The sequence below is a fragment of the Schistocerca nitens genome, chromosome 6 (genome assembly GCF_023898315.1).
Source record: "Schistocerca nitens isolate TAMUIC-IGC-003100 chromosome 6, iqSchNite1.1, whole genome shotgun sequence".
Lineage (NCBI taxonomy): Eukaryota > Metazoa > Arthropoda > Insecta > Orthoptera > Acrididae > Schistocerca > Schistocerca nitens.
In genome coordinates, this window is record NC_064619.1 from 135,762,022 (window position 1) to 135,779,276 (window position 17,255).

At 39.4% G+C, this 17,255-nt stretch overlaps 1 protein-coding gene across 2 annotated transcripts in view; it reads left to right on the top strand.

The window, feature by feature from the left end:
• Window positions 1-17,255, top strand: part of LOC126262294 (chitin synthase chs-2) — a 380,478-nt gene that overhangs the window by 285,771 nt on the left and 77,452 nt on the right. For both annotated transcript variants that reach the window (XM_049958822.1, XM_049958823.1), the window contains exon 10: window positions 16,753-17,014. In XM_049958822.1, coding sequence (XP_049814779.1) covers window positions 16,753-17,014 — 262 coding nt within the window. The remainder of the gene's footprint in view (window positions 1-16,752; window positions 17,015-17,255) is intronic.

Here is a 17,255-nt window from a genome sequence, read left to right on the forward strand (position 1 = left end):
TATATAATGGTAAGACAGAGATTTAGGAACCAGGTTTTAAATTGTAAGACATTTCCTGGGGCAGATGTGGATTCTGACCACAATCTATTGGTTATGAATAAACAGCATAGTGAACACATTATTGTAGCCAAGATAGACATGAAGCCCATGCCTACCACAGTAGTACAAGTTTATATGCCAACTAGCTTTACAGACAATGAAAAGATTGAAGAAATGTGCGATGAGATAAAAGAAATTATTCAGATAGTGAAGGGAGATGAAAATTCAATAGTCATGGTGGACTGAAATCTGATAGTAGGAAAAGGAATAGAAAGAAAAGTAGTAGGTGAATATGAAATGAGGGTAAGGGATGAAAGAGGAAGCTGCCTGGTAGACTTCTGCACAGAGCATAGCTCAATCGTAGCTAACACTTGGTTTAAAAATGATGAATGAAGATTGTATATTTGGAAGTGGCCTGGAGACACTAGAAGGTTTCAGATAGATTTAGGAACCAAGTTTTAAACTGTAAGACATTTCCAGGGACAGGTGTGGTCTTTGACCACAATCCGTTGGTTATGAATTGTAGATTAAAACTGAAGAAACTACAAAAGGTGAGAATTTAAGGAGATGGGATCTGGATAAACCATAAAGAACCAGAGGTTTTAGAGAGTTTCAGAAAGAGCATTAGGGAACTATTGACAAGAACAGGGGAAAGAAATACAGTGGAAGAAGAATGGGTAGCTTTGAGAGATGAAATAGTAAAGGCAGCAGAGGATCAAGTAGGTAAAAAGACAAGGGCTAGTAGAAATCCTTGGGTAACAGAAGAGATATTGAACTTAATTGATGAAAGGAGAAAATATAAAAATGCAGCAAATCAAGTAGACAAAAAGGAATACAAAGGTCTCAAAAATGATATTGACAGGAAGTGCAAAATGGCTAAGCAGGTATGGCTAGAGGACAAATGTAAGGATGTAGAAGCATATATGACTAGGTGTAAGAAAGATACTGCCTACAGGAAAATTAAAGAGACCTTTGGAGAAAAGAGAACCACTTATATGAATATCAAGATCTCAGATGGAAAACCAGTTCTAAGCAAAGAAGGGAAAGAAGAAAGATGGAAGGAGTGTATAGAATGTCTATACAATGGCGATGTAATTGAGCACGATACTATGGAAATGAAGAGGGAATAGATAAAGATGAAATGGGAGATATGATACTGTGTGAAGAATTTGACAGAGCACTGAAAGACCCAAATTGAAACGAGGCCCCAGGAGTAGACAACATTTCATTAGAACTACTGATAGCCTTGGGTGATCCAGCCCTGACAAAACTCTACCATCTTGTGGACAAGATGTATCAGACAGGTGAAATACTCTCAGACTTAAAGAAGAATATAATAATTCCAATCCCAAAGAAAGCAGGTGTTGACAGATGTGAAAATTACCAAACTATCAGTTCAGTAAATCACAGCTGCAAAATACTAACACGAATTGTTTACAGACGAATGGAAAAACTGGCAGAAGCCAACCTCAGTGAAGATCAGTTTGGATTCTGTAGAAATGCTGGAACACGTGAGGCAGTACTGGCCCTATGGCTTATCTGAGAAGATAGATTAAGTAAAGGCAAAACTACGTTTCTAGCATTTGTAGACTTAGAGAAGGCTTTTGACAATGTTGACTGGTATACTCTCTTTCAAATTCTGAAGGTGGCAGGGTCAAATACAGGGAGTGAAAGGCTATTTACAATTTGTACAGAAACCAGATGGCAGTGTTGATGTACATGCTAGTGGACAGCTGTTACACATTTTGAGAAACTTCCTCCTCAAAAGATGCTAAGAAAGTGGCATGGCCAGCGCACTTCATGTACTGTCTACAACAAGCCTGCCTCCTTGGACCAACAAAGAATGTTTTGAGACATATGAATATGCAGAAAGCATCTCTTAAGATAGCGTTCACGGTACAAGGATTGAACTTGTTTTGGATTACCAGCAGCCGTGCTACATATGAAATGTGTGTATCAGAATTTGATAACTCTGTCCTCATCAACCCAGTGCTCCATTACAGCTTATGCTTATTTCCGTTGCAACCATTACAATTTACAACATTGATTTGATGCCTACATTAAACATAATTGGTAACTATTTGCACAGAATTCATGAACCATATTTTGCATTCAGTGACTAGCTTCCATGCAGTGCACAAATGACCACCACAGTACAGGGCATAAGGTGCAAGCTAAGTCTAGGAAGACCAAGATGTTCTTATTGCTGAGTCATAGTCATGAAGGGGAATGGAACTGGTAAAGAACTCTATGGGAAGTGATTATCAGGTAGCTAGTTTTCTAAAACCAACTGCAGGACTCAGCATTCACCTGTAAATTAGGCTCTTTGGGGAAGAATCTTGGAAAAGTAGATCATGTAATAACAGTAGATATAGACAAAAGTTGACGGGCATGAAAGGGAAGCAGTGGTTGGGAAGGGAGTGAGACAGGGTTGTAGCCTATCCCCAATGTTATCCAATCTGTATATTGAGCAAGCAGTAAAGGAAACAAAGGAAAAATTTGGAGTAGTAATTAAAATACATGGAGAAGAAATAAAAACTTTGCAGTTCGCCGATGACATTGTAACTCTGTCAGAGACAGCAAAGGACCTAGAAGAGCAGTTGAACGGAATGGACAGTGTCTTGAAAGGAGGATATGAGATAAATCAACAAAAACAAAATGATGATAACGGAATGTAGTCGAATTAAGCCGGGTGATGCTCGGGGAATTAGATTAGGAAATGAGACACTTAAAGTAGTAGATGAGTTTAGCTATTTGGGGAGCAAAATAACTGATGATGGTGAAGTAGAGAGGATATAAAATGTAGACTGGCAATGGCAAGGAAAGTGTTTCTGAAGAAGAGAAATTTGTTAATATTGTGTATATATTTAAGTGTCAGAAAGTCATTTCTGAAAGTATTTGTATGGAGTGTAGCCATGTATGGAAGTGAAACATGGACGGTAAATAGTTTGGACAAGAAGAGAATAGAAGCTTTCGAAATGTGGTGCTACAGAAGAATGCTGAAGATTAGATGGGTAGATCACGTAATTAATGAGGAGGTACTGAACAGACTTGCGGAGAAGAGGAATTTATGGCACAACTTGACCAGAAGAAGCGATCAGTTGGTAGGACATGTTCCAGGGCATCAACAGATCACCAGTTTAGTACTGGAGGGCAGTGTGGAGGGTAAAAACCATAGAGGGAGACTAAGAGATGAATACACTAAGGAGATTCAGAAGGACTTAGGTTGCAGTAGTTACTTGGAGATAAAGAAGCCTACACATGATAGAGCAGCATGGGGGGCTGCATCAAACCAGTCTCTGGACTGAAGACCACAACTACAACATCTTGTAAACAGTGCTTGAACTAAGCTAAGGAAAATGGGCCCAGTCACACAATGACTTGACACCCCTTGCCAAACTTGCCAAAAGTCCATGCACTGTTGAAAATATATGAGGATCAAATTTTGTACATAATGGTGATTGTGCAAGTGCATCTACTTTGAGACATTCTCACATATGAGTGTTGATGTACATGCTAGTGGACAGCTGTTACACATTTTGAGAAACTTCCTCCTCAAAAGATGCTAAGAAAGTGGCATGGCCAGTGCACATCATGTACTGTCTACAACAAGTCTGCCTCCTTGGACCAACAAAGAATGTTTTGAGACATATGAATATGCAGAAAGCATCTCTTAAGATAGCGTTCACGGTACAAGGATTGAACTTGTTTTGGATTCAGAATTTGATAACTCTGTCCTCATCAACCCAGTGCTCCATTACAGCTTATGCTTATTTCCGTTGCAACCATTACAATTTACAACATTGATTTGATGCCTACATTAAACATAATTGGTGACTATTTGCACAGAATTCATGAACCATATTTTGCATTCAGTGACTAGCTTCCATGCAGTGCACAAATGACCACCACAGTACAGGGCATAAGGTGCAAGCTAAGTCTAGGAAGACCAAGATGTTCTTATTGCTGAGTCATAGTCATGAAGGGGAATGGAACTGGTAAAGAACTCTATGGGAAGTGATTATCAAGTAGCTAGTTTTCTAAAACCAACTGCAGGTCTCAGCATTCACCTGTAAATTAGGCTCTTTGGGGAAGAATCTTGGAAAAGTAGATCATGTAATAACAGTAGATATAGACAAAAGTTCGCACCATAGCCTTAATCATAAAACTGATGGTGATATCAGGCACACTGTTCAGAATTCTGCTCACACTGATGCACGGATTGTGTCACTCTTTGAGCTGTACAATAAGCCCTGGATGAAGCATTCTGTGGAAAGTGTTAAGGGAGACTTTGGAAAATCACTCCATGAAGAGACATGTTTGTACAGAGGAGCGACTGATGCATCACCCCTCACTTGATCACACCATTCACACAAGTTCTGCATACATGGTTTGCATCTGAATTGCTGCATCCTGCTAGTGTGTTTGAGTGTGCTGAGTGTAGTGTTGCTGCGTGTGTGTACTTAAATCAATCGCCAACTGTATCAGCATGCGCTGGTCACCCGAAGTCACCTGCAGGAAATGTACACACAGCACAGTATCTGCCATGCTGTCTACCAGCAACTCATACCTATATACATGTGGAGCAGTACTGACTCATTCTCAAGATGTTCTTAAAAGTTTGTACCACTCACTTCAGTTGTTCTGTGTAGTGCTTATGTTGCACCTTCTGTATGATTTTTTTGCCTTGCTACATGTTGTGTCATGAGATACTTACTGCCATTATTGTTCAGAGGTTTACAAAGGAAGTGATATTTGTGTTACTTGGATTGGTTTCATGCACTACTTGGTTACTACATGAATGCTTATGGTTATAAGCTAATTTCAAGGCTAATTGCCAGAGGCATTCAGTCTGGCCAGCCGAAACGGTATCCATCATATCCCATTGATTTCCACTGTGTTCCCTAGGACTTCTTCAGAATAAGTTCATCCAAAAAATAGAGCAGAAAACTAAATATAGATTGTGAAATTTATAAAGCGGAGAGTGTAGATGTAAGTTTTAACTCTTTCTTACACATATTCCTACAGCATTTTGAGTCTCGTATTCCCCTAAAACTAATAAGGCCAAAATCAAATGGAAGCATTGCTGTGGGGTGGATAGCTCCTGGAGTTTAAAGATCTTTTGCTAAGTAGACAAACCTCTACACAATTCAGCAGACAAATTGTTGTCAATAATTGAAACACCGTTATTGGCAGTATCGTAAAATCCTACAGGCTTTATTAAAAAAGGAAATCCATCTACTATGCTCAAAAAATAAAACACTCCAAGAATAAGGCAAAAATTATTTGGAATATTATCAAACAAGAGGCAAACAAAAATAGTAACCCAAATGAAATAATGAAATAGCCCCCCCCCCCCAAAATATTTCAACAGAAATTGTGGTTCTTTCAAATCAATGGCTACCAAATTCAATTATTACTTTTTCTCAGTGTCTAACCTACTCTTCTGTAAGGGGGATGAAAATAATAAGATTTAAAAATGTTCAGCAAACCACACTGGAAACAATGGTGTGGCCTGTGTGAATAATTCTCAATACTCAAAAACAAAGATGATGTGGCTTACCATACGAAAGCGCTGGCAGGTTGCTAGAAACACAAACAAACACATACATACACACAAAATTCTAGCTTTCGCAACCAATGGTTGCTTCGTCAGGAAAGAGGGAAGGAGAGGGAAAGACGAACGGATGTGGGTTTTAAGGGAGAGGGTAAGGAGTCATTCCAATCCCGGGAGCGGAAAGACTTACCTTAGGGGGAAAAAAGGACAGGTATACACTCGCACACACACACATATCCATCCGCACATACACAGACACAAGCTTTCCAGCAAACCTCAACCTCCTCTCATTGCACACAAACCCAGTCTCTCCCATCTACTCAATCTCCCACTTCCAGCTCCACTCCCTCCAAAACCTCAAAATTCCAATCAACGCAATCTGGAACCACAACACCCCAATTCAGTAGTTAACCTTTCCTCCAAACCTCTCTCCCAATCCGAAACCTCTGTCCTATCCAAAGGCCTCACCTTCAGCCCCACTCCCAGATTCAACCAAACAGCCCTCGTCAAAGATTTACTGTCCTACACTCACTTTGCCACGAAGAAAAATGATCCTAATCCTACTCCTAATGATCCAACTCCCCAAGACACTATCCAAATTGAACCCTGCCTGGAACAGTTCCGTCCTCCGTCACAGCGGGACCCACCTCCTCTTCCTCAAAATCATCCTCTCCAAACCTTCCAGGAATTTCTGACTTCCAGCCTTGCTTCTCCATCCTTCTTAAAAAACCTTAATCCTACTCCCAACATCACCACTGCTGAAGCCCAAGCTATCCGTGATCTGAAGGCTGACCGATCCATCGTCATTCTTCCGGCGGACAAGGGTTCCACGACCGTGGTACTTGATCGTCGGGAGTATGTGGCTGAGGGACTGCGTCAGCTTTCAGACAACACCACATACAAAGTTTGCCAAGGTAATCCCATTCCTGATGTCCAGGTGGAGCTTCAAGGAATCCTCAGAACCTTAGGCCCCCTACAAAACCTTTCACCTGACTCCATCAACCTCCTGAACCCACCGACACCCCGCACCCCTACCTTCTTCCTAAAATTCACAAACCCAATCATCCCGGCCACCCCATTGTAGCTGGTTACCAAGCCCCCACAGAACGTATCTCTGCCTACATAGATCAACACCTTCAACCCATTACATGCAGTCTCCCATCCTTCATCAAAGACACCAACCACTTTCTCGAACGCCTGGAATCCTTACCCAATCTGTTACCCCCGGAAACCATCCTTGTAACCATTGATGCCACTTCCTTATACACAAATATTCCGCACGTCCAGGGCCTCGCTGCGATGGAGCACTTCCTTTCACACCGATCACCTGCCACCCTACCTAAAACCTCTTTCCTCATTACCTTAGCCAGCTTCATCCTGACCCACAACTTCTTCACTTTTGAAGGCCAGACATACCAACAATTAAAGGGAACAGCCATGGGTACCAGGATGGCCCCATCGTACGCCAACCTATTCATGGATCGCTTAGAGGAAGCCTTCTTGGTTACCCAGGCCTGCCAACCCAAAGTTTGGTACAGATTTATTGATGACATCTTCATGATCTGGACTCACAGTGAAGAAGAACTACAAAATTTCCTCTCCAACCTCAACTCCTTTGGTTCAATCAGATTCACCTGGTCCTACTCCAAATCCCATGCCACTTTCCTTGACGTTGACCTCCATCTGTCCAATGGCCAGCTTCACACGTCCGTCCACATCAAACCCACCAACAAGCAACAGTACCTCCATTATGACAGCTGCCACCATTCCACATCAAACGGTCCCTTCCCTACAGCCTAGGTCTTCGTGGCAAACGAATCTGCTCCAGTCCGGAATCCCTGAACCATTACACCAACAACCTGAAAACAGCATTCACATCCCGCAACTACCCTCCCGACCTGGTACAGAAGCAAATAACCAGAGCCACTTCCTCATCCCCTCAAACCCAGAACCTCCCACAGAAGAACCACAAAAGTGCCCCACTTGTGACAGGATACTTTCCGGGACTGGATCAGACTCTGAATGTGGCTCTCCAGCAGGGATACAACTTCCTCAAATCCTGCCCTGAAATGAGATCCATCCTTCATGAAATCCTCCCCACTCCACCAAGAGTGTCTTTCCGCCGTCCACCTAACCTTCGTAACCTCTTAGTTCATCCCTATGAAATCCCCAAACCACCTTCCTTACCCTCTGGCTCCTATCCTTGTAACCGCCCCCGGTGTAAAACCTGTCCAATGCACCCTCCCACCACCACCTACTCCAGTCCTGTAACCCGGAAGGTGTACACAATCAAAGGCAGAGCCACGTGTGAAAGCACCCACGTGATTTACCAACTGACCTGCCTACACTGTGAAGCTTTCTATGTGGGAATGACCAGCAACAAACTGTCCATTCGCATGAATGGACACAGGCAGACAGTGTTTGTTGGTAATGAGGATCACCCTGTGGCTAAACATGCCTTGGTGCACGGCCAGCACATCTTGGCACAGTGTTACACCGTCCGGGTTATCTGGATACTTCCCACTAACACCAACCTGTCAGAACTCCGGAGATGGGAACTTGCCCTTCAGTACATCCTCTCTTCCCGCTATCCGCCAGGCCTCAACCTCCGCTAATTTCAATTTGCCGCTGCTCATACCTCACCTGTCTTTCAACAACATCTTTGCCTCTTTACTTCCGCCTCGACTGACATCTCTGCCCAAACTCTTTGCCTTTACAAATGTCTGCTTGTGTCTGTGTATGTGCGGATGGATATGTGTGTGTGTGCGAGTGTATACATGTCCTTTTTTCGCCTTAAGGTAAGTCTTTCCGCTCCCGGGATTGGAATGACTCGTTACCCTCTCCCTTAAAACCCACATCCTTTCGTCTTTCCCTCTCCTTCCCTCTTTCCTGACGAAGCAACCATTGGTTGCGAAAGCTAGAATTTTGTGTGTATGTATGTGTTTGTTTGTGTTTCTATCGACCTGCCAGTGCTTTCGTATGGTAAGTCACATCATCTTTGTTTTTAAATATATTTTTCCCGCGTGGAATATTTCCGTATTATATTCATTCTCAATACTCAAGAACACAAAAGAGTACTGAATATGGATTGTGTGATTTAATTCTCAAAACACGTAAAAATTGTTTGTCACTTATTTTACTTGATGTTTCTCATTGGTACAGTATGTCTTTAAGTTAAATCCAGGATAGAGTTTGTGGATATGAATTATGGTAATGTCAAAAATTAATCACTGTGAAACTTTTTCTCAGAGTTATTTTCATTTTTTAATGATTTCTGTTAAAGAACAGTTCACAACATACAAAAACTTGAATTAGAAAACTTTTTGTCAAACATGTCCATTTTAACACCACAATGCCCACAACACACAGTTTACAACTCTCATCTACAGGAAATGCACCAAAAAGGCAAAGAGATGTGATTTATTTAGCTATACAGATGTGTTGTTTGATAGCAAAATTATTACATACAAAAAACAAAACAGGCAATTTTGTGTGTTTGTAATTTTGATTTGGTTATTAGAACTGACATTATTAATGCATTAAGTGATCATAAAAATTGTAGAAAAAATAATATTAATTGTAATAATGATAATAATAATAATAATGCTAATAATAATAATAATGAAAATTGACCTACAAATTTGCTATGAGGAAACTTAATATATGGAAATCAAGCCTGCAGATAATCTCCCCAGTACAGCTCAATACAGGAAAGTGGCACAAATTGTGCACTACAAATATCTGGGAGAGATCATCCAACCATCAGCACTGAACACAATAGTCAATTAGGAATGAGTCTCAAAATTACAAAATTGAACAATAGATAATACAGGTTAGAATATCAACGATTTAAGGAAAAGACTAGATTGCTACTCACCATAAAGATGACATGAGCTGCAGAAGACAGGCACAATGAAAAGACTGTTACATACTTAGCTTTAGGCCAAACCCTTCTTCAGGCATACATGACCACCATCTCTGGCAGTTTGGACCCAAATGCAACTGTCACATGAAATGAATACATAATTTGGCACTCTATGCAGACCACATGAATATTTGTTTTTGAGCAACCTTATTATTTGCTTCATATCTGTCTCAGTGACTGCTTGAAGGAACATGGACTTAAGACTAGCATTTAAATAATTCGGTAGCCATGTAGGTCTGAATAAAAATCGATATCAAGTTCGGCAGACAGAAGATTGGGGGTGTGTTGGGAATTGGCACCGGACATCTGTTTTCAGACTAATTCTGGGGAATAGTGCCTCTGTGAGACATTCAGCATATTGGGCAAGGGAGTTCTTGTCACTGCTGATTGCCATCTCCAGCTTGCCAGGCTGTTTCAAAGGGATTTTGGTGTGGAAGGGATGACAGCTGTCAAAATGAGGGTACTGTTGGAGGTCGGTGGGTTTAATGTGAACAAACCCAGGGACAGTGTATTTGCAGTGATAAGAACTCCTATGCCTATTATGCTGAAGGTCTCATCAAGGCCTTCACAGACAGGTGCTATCCTCTAGACTTAGACCGCAAACAGATCTCCCACGCGATTTTCCCATACACCCCTCCCACCACCCCCAAGAACCAACTGTAAAGGAGTGCCACCTTCATCTTCCAATACCACCCTGGACAGGAACAACTGAACTACAACCTTTATCAGAGCTTTGATTATCTATCATCATACCCTGAAGATCCTCCCCACTCCTAAAATGATGCTTTATTACCAACTTAATGTCCATGACAACCTAGTTCATCCATATGCCACTGTCAATCCTAAAAGTTAGCCAAGGGATCATATCCCCGTGGAAGACCCAGGTGCAAGACTTGCTCAATCCACTGCCCAGCACTTCCTATTCCAGTTCTGTCACAGGCTTATCCACCCCATTAAATACCGAGCCACCAGCAAAAGCAGCAATGTCATATACCAGCTCTGCTGTGATCATTGTACAGCTTTCTATATTGGAACCAGCTGTTCACCAGAATGAATGGCCACTGTCAATCTTTGGCCAAAATCACCCTGTGCCACAACATGCAGCTGAATATAATGTGCTTGATTTCAATGACTGCTTCACAACACAGGCCATTAGCTGGTGCAAACGATATTAATGGATCAAAACGTGGTTTTATGACATCACTAGATGAAACGATCGCAAAAACTAGGCACACACAACTAATTCTATGCACAATACCGTATAGATATGACATGCCAAATGAAAACTGCAAAATCTACCAAATGAACAGTTACTTGATGCAGAAGGCATCCTACAGTGAGCACATCAGAGTTTTAAATGTAAATAGCTTCCTCCAACGGAAAGACTTCACCAGGCATGGGCTTCACTTACATAAAAATGGGAAAAAGAAACTGTGTGTTAATCTGCTGAATGCCATCAAAAGTCCACTGGTAACAAGAAGTGCCATAAAACGTGTTACACCAGGACATCAAACATATTCGTGGTCCAATGAAGCTAATTTGGTGGACAATCCCAGAAGAATGAGCAATACTGCAGCTGAACCAACAGCAACACCAGGAGCTGAAGAGCCATCAGTAACAACAACAAAAGTGAATATGCAGTCAGGGTCATCAAGGAAAACACCAGAAACAGTTTTAGAAAAGAAGAAGGTATCCACAGTCAACACTAAGTCACCAATAACATCCTATGCAAATATCTCGTCAAGTGCCACAAATCAGCCAGCCCACGACATCCAAGTGGAAACAATAAAAAATGTGCAGCCACACTCCAAATCAGTATCACTGGAAACTGTGCCAAGATCTTCAACACGAAAACGCAGACCTCCAGCCCACAGCCAGGATTTTTTATGGGCAAGAACACCAGTAGCTCCCTGCTAGCAGCAAACCAAAGGAAAACAGGTGCAGAGCAAAATTTTCATGAACCAAAGCTACAAGAAAACCCGGTGAGTGGTGTCAAAAATCATTCCATTGGAAAACAGTCACTATTATCCTTTAAAATATTACACCATAATGTGCAGTCAATGTTTAATAAGTTACTAGAAATAGATCTCTTCCTAAAAACAAAGCCACACTTAGATGTTCTCTGTATTACTGAACACTGGTTAACAGAAGACAAAATTAAAAAAAGCCCCACTTGGCGAATTTACTCTAGCTGGTTATTCTTGTTGGAACAAAAGTAAGGGAGGTGGTACAGCAATCTATGTCAAAAAATATTTAAGATACAAAAGCCTCACAAAGTACAATAATATGCAAATAGAAACAGACTTTGAATTCTCCTTAATTATCTTAACAGACTCTAACCTATTGATACTGAATGTATATAGAGCCCCTGATGGGAACATCGAAACCTTCAAACACTCCCTCGAAGCACTACTCACAAAAATTTACTCACTAAACAAAAATCTATTAATAAGTGGAGACTTTAATATTGACTTCCTCACACCTGGAAAAAACAAAGACGAATTGTTGAATATTACAAATTCATTCAACCTATCCCCAACTGTAAACACACCAACCAGGATCACAAAAAATTCAAAAACAGCTCTAGATCAGATTTTCATAAACACAGACAAACTGCATCACTCAATCGAAGTCATCAGCACAGGTTACAGTGACCATGAAGCCCAAATACTAACAGCGAATTTAAATTACATAGGACAATATCCCACAATAACTAAAATGCAAAGGCAATTTAATGACGATAATATAAGGCTTTTTAACTATCTGTTAAGGGCTGAAAACTGGGCAGAGGTCTATAAAGAAAATGATGTAAACTACGTATTTAATTCCTTCCATGAAACATTTCTCCACCACTTCAATACTGCATTTCCACTGAAATCCAGGAAAATTGGAAACAAACACACAAACTCATGGGTAACAAAAGGGATAAGGATTTCCAGCCAAAAAAAGCGTGACTTAAAAAATCACATGAAACACCATGACGTCGATGATCAGTTTAGGTCATATTGTAAGACTTATTTTGCAATCTATAGGAAAGTTATCCAACAAGCAAAAAAATTATACAATGATAAATTTATAAAGGAATCTAACAATAAAATGAAAGGCTTGTGGACAGTTGTAAAAAATGAAACAAACAGTAAGCAGCATGTCATAAACAAAACATTAAAACTAAACCTAAATGATGAAGTCACATCAGATCCCCAAAAAATAGTAAATGGTTTTAATGACTATTTTAGCAAGATAGCAGAAAACCTGATAAAGAACAACTGCCACAGACCAAATGCTCAACACCAAACACTAATAGAAACCGCACCGGTACAGGCATCAATGTTTCTTCACAAAGTCTCCAATCCTGAAGTACTTACAGTTATAAAAGGACTAAAGAATAAGTACTCCAGTGGTTGTGACAATATTCCTGATATAATTGTAAAGAAATGTGGAGAATCCATTGTAGAACCCCTAACCCACATAATAAATGCATCCTTTACAAATGGAGTTTTCCCTGACCTACTAAAGACTTCTAAAATTACCCCACTTCACAAAAAGGGCTCTAAAAATGATGTAGCCAATTACCGGCCCATAGCACAGCTCAGCTCATTCTCAAAAATATTTGAAAAATTATTTTACACCAGATTGGAAGACTTTACTAATAAACTATCCTTATTGACAAAACACCAGCATGGTTTTAGAAAGCAAAAGACAACCACCACAGCTATTTATGAGTATCTCAACGAAACCTTAAAAGCACTGGATAATAAGGAAATCACTACTGGTATCTTCTTAGATTTATCCAAAGCGTTTGATGTAATTGACCATACCATACTCCTTAAGAAGTTAGCAAATAAAGGTATAAGAGGAATTGCAAACAAATGGTTAGAATCTTACCTGTCAAACAGATTTCAAAAAGTTGAAATTAATTTTGAAAAAAAGAATACAACCACCCATCAATCTACTGTCCACTCCTCTGACACAATGCCTATTAGATATGGTGTGCCACAAGGCTCAATCCTGGGACCCATACTGTTTCTGCTATACATTGATGATATAAGCACAAAGCTTACTACAGGACATACCACACTATTTGCCGATGACACAAGTATTCTAATAACGGGTACTGATACAGAGGACCACAACCAAAAAATTAAACCGCTTATGTCGTCACTCAGCAAATGGTTCAACGAGAACAAACTGATTATAAACATACAGAAAACAACCTACATCAACTTCAGACTCTCATCCCAAAAACAAGAAATGCCTGATGTGATTCTAAATAACCAAGAGCTTATGTGTGTGGACTCTGTCAAGTTTCTTGGCATATGGCTTGCAGAAAATCTTAAGTGGGAGACACACACAAATTATATCTCAAAAAAGCTCTCAACTGTGTGTTACATTTTAAGGGTACTCAAAAAATCAGTCACAAAATCTGTTCTCATACATGTATATTATGCTTACTTCCATTCTACATTACAGTATGGAATCATATTTTGGGGGAACTCACCTGGAGGTAGATATATTTTCAAAATGCAAAAAATGGCAATACGCATAATATGTAATCTAAGACATAATGAATCATGCAGACAACATTTCAAAACAAATGGCATTATGACACTGCCTTCTGCTTACATTTATAATATCGTCTCATTTGTCAAGACATACCTGTTAAACAATGACTGCACACTAAAATTCAATGGAGATATTCATAACTATGCAACAAGGCAGCAATCTGACCTACATATGATTCAGTCCAGAACTACCTGCTACCAAAAAAGTGTTTTAAATGTTGGGATAAAAATGTATAATAATTTACCCAATGAAATCAAAGCAACAAAGAACCCAAGAGCCTTCACACATAAGTTAAAAAAATATCTCTTGGACCATTGCTTTTATGCAGTTGATCATTTTTTTGAAAGGGGTTAAAAATGTAAAAAATATGATAAATGTTCAATTAGGTCTGAAAATTATATACTGTGCATGTCTATGAAATACACTGGACTACTTTACTATTACATTTGTATTGGCTGTTTGTATTTTACCATACAACATTTGCATTTACTGTTTTGTTAAAGATAGCTAACTTCCTCATTGCAAAATGATGTAAAATCAATTTATTAAATATTAGCTGCAAATATGTTCCCTTGACCTATCCAATATCGTATGTAAAATCTTACATCTCTTTGATTTGTATTAACAGTTTTGTTGAAGATAGATAATTTCCTTGCTACAAAATAATGTAAACATCAATTTGTAAAAATTACTGTAAATAGCTCTCTTGACCTATCCAATATCATATGTACAGCTGTACAATACTATGATTGCCTGGATCAATAAAAATACAATACAATACAATACAATACAATACATCTGGATCTCCCCTCCACCATCAGATTTTCTGAACTGTGCAGATGGGATTTATTCTTACAACACATTCTCCGTTCCCGAAATTATCCTGGCCTCAACCTATGGTAACTTACTGTGCCCACACATTCCATCCCCTCTGTTCTATTACCTCCTCCAAATGCATGACCCCTCACCCTCACTGTGTGCGACCCTCTGCCAACACATATGCCTATCTCTCCGCTTCCCTGCTCCTCTCCTTTTCTGCTCCTTAACTCCCCCTCCCCTTCCTCCTCCTCAACTTCTGCCCCATAGCCTCCTAAAGCTGTACCTGATGGCAGTCTTGTCATGCCTCCATCTAGCCCCTGCACACTCCACCAGACAGCACTCTTCTCTCCTCCCACCCATACCCTGTTATCCCTTCCCCTTTCCTGGCCTTTCCAGATTGCTGCTTTCATTCCACATGACTGTTGCACGCTGGTCCTGGTTGCCGGAGATGGTGGTCGTGTGTGCATGAGGCATGCTACCTTGTGTGAATGAATGTGTGTGTTTGTTTCCTTTGCTGAAGAAGGCTTTGACCGAAAGCTAAGTTTGTAACAGTCTTTTCATTGTGCCTGTTTGCAGCTCAACATATCATATTTAGAGTGAGTAGCAATCTGTTATTTTCCTTGTATTCCAAATTACAAAAAGCATATACAATCACTATAATAAAATATCTATTTCTGATAACGCAAAACTAAGGCATTACAGCACAGTATTTTTACCACAAGCACTCTGTGCTGCAGAAACTACAATGATTCGTGGTCATATGAAAGTAAGAGTGATTGCAAAGCAGGAAAGGATAATTATAAGGAAAATATTCAGACCAGTTTTTTGTGATGGAATTTGGATGACGAGGTCATGAAGAAGGTCATAGAAACAGATAGAAACAATAATTGACATCTTTAGAAAGAAAAAGATGAAATTTTATGGACATATCAGCAGGATGAACAAGAACAGACTCACAAGGTAAATCTTTTGAGAAAGCAAATCCTATCTAATACAAGACAAAATGGATGACTGAAACAGAAGCAGACAATAAAGAACTTGGAATTGCACAAGGTAACATAAACAATTGAGGACAGTTCAGAAACATCATAAAAAAAATGTACACTTAAACAAAGACACAGAAAAAAGAACAATAAATAAATGGTCAGTAGAGCGCAAGGGATAACACAGCGAGCATATGAAGAGAACTTGGGAAGAACGAAGCAAGAAGATAGAATCAATACTACTCAAGTTCTACCACTTCCTTAAATGGAATAGTCAATAATAATAATAATAATAATAATAATAATAAAATTACTTTTACTATTGTTTTTGGACTGTGGTTGATTACGGACAACAAATTTTATAAGTGAGTTATTTTGATCTGTTTATAAAGAGAAAGTCAGTGATTTTTGATGGAAGTTCCATTTCTCTCTCATAGAGTGAACGTACTTCCAGTAGACTTGAATACAATATTTGCATCAGCAAATATAAATAGTTCAAATTCCTAAATATACAATGGAAAATTGTTGACATATAGCTAGGATAAAATTGACTTAAGGAAATCTATTCAAAAAGGTTTACTGAAAGTAAAAAAGTGATTTAATATTGCTACATATTGTAGAGACTGAAGTTCACGTGGCAAAAAATACCTGGTTTGGAAGTGTCAGTAATGGTATGCAGGACGATACATAAGAGAACTGTAGGAGGCCAATCATTTGGTAATAGTGGGATGAAAATTATTTGTCTTTACAATATATAACACTGAGGAACATAATTCAAATAATGTCTGTGGAAATATAATTGTTTTAATTTTCAACAAGCAAGCACATCAGTTTCAAGCTACAATGTTACTTCTTTTTTTTTCCAGGAACTTGCTGACATTGGAAATGATGATTATTATGAGAGCATTTCAGTGCATTCTACATCAAGTAGTAACTCACCCAAGAGCAATGTTAAATCATCTGACAGCATTACAAGGATCTATGCATGTGCAACCATGTGGCATGAAACAAAAGAAGAAATGATGGAAATGTTAAAATCAATTCTGCGAATTGATGAAGATCAGTCTGCCAGAAGAGTTGCTCAAAAATATCTCCGAGTTGTTGATCCAGACTACTACGAATTTGAGAGTAAGTAGTTTTGAAATACTTGTACATCTAACAAAAAAAAATCGTGATGCATTATAAGTGGCTAAAGGACAGTCTTATGTATATTCCCAGAGTAAAAGAGCTAAATGAAAGGCAGTAGACTCAAACCAAATCAAAAAAATTCTAGAGTGATAAGACTTTCTTGTATAGCTTGAGAGAAGACTAAGACAGAAAAAGAAAAGAAGGGGTACTCATGCTGAGAATGGCTAACTTCCACTTCCGT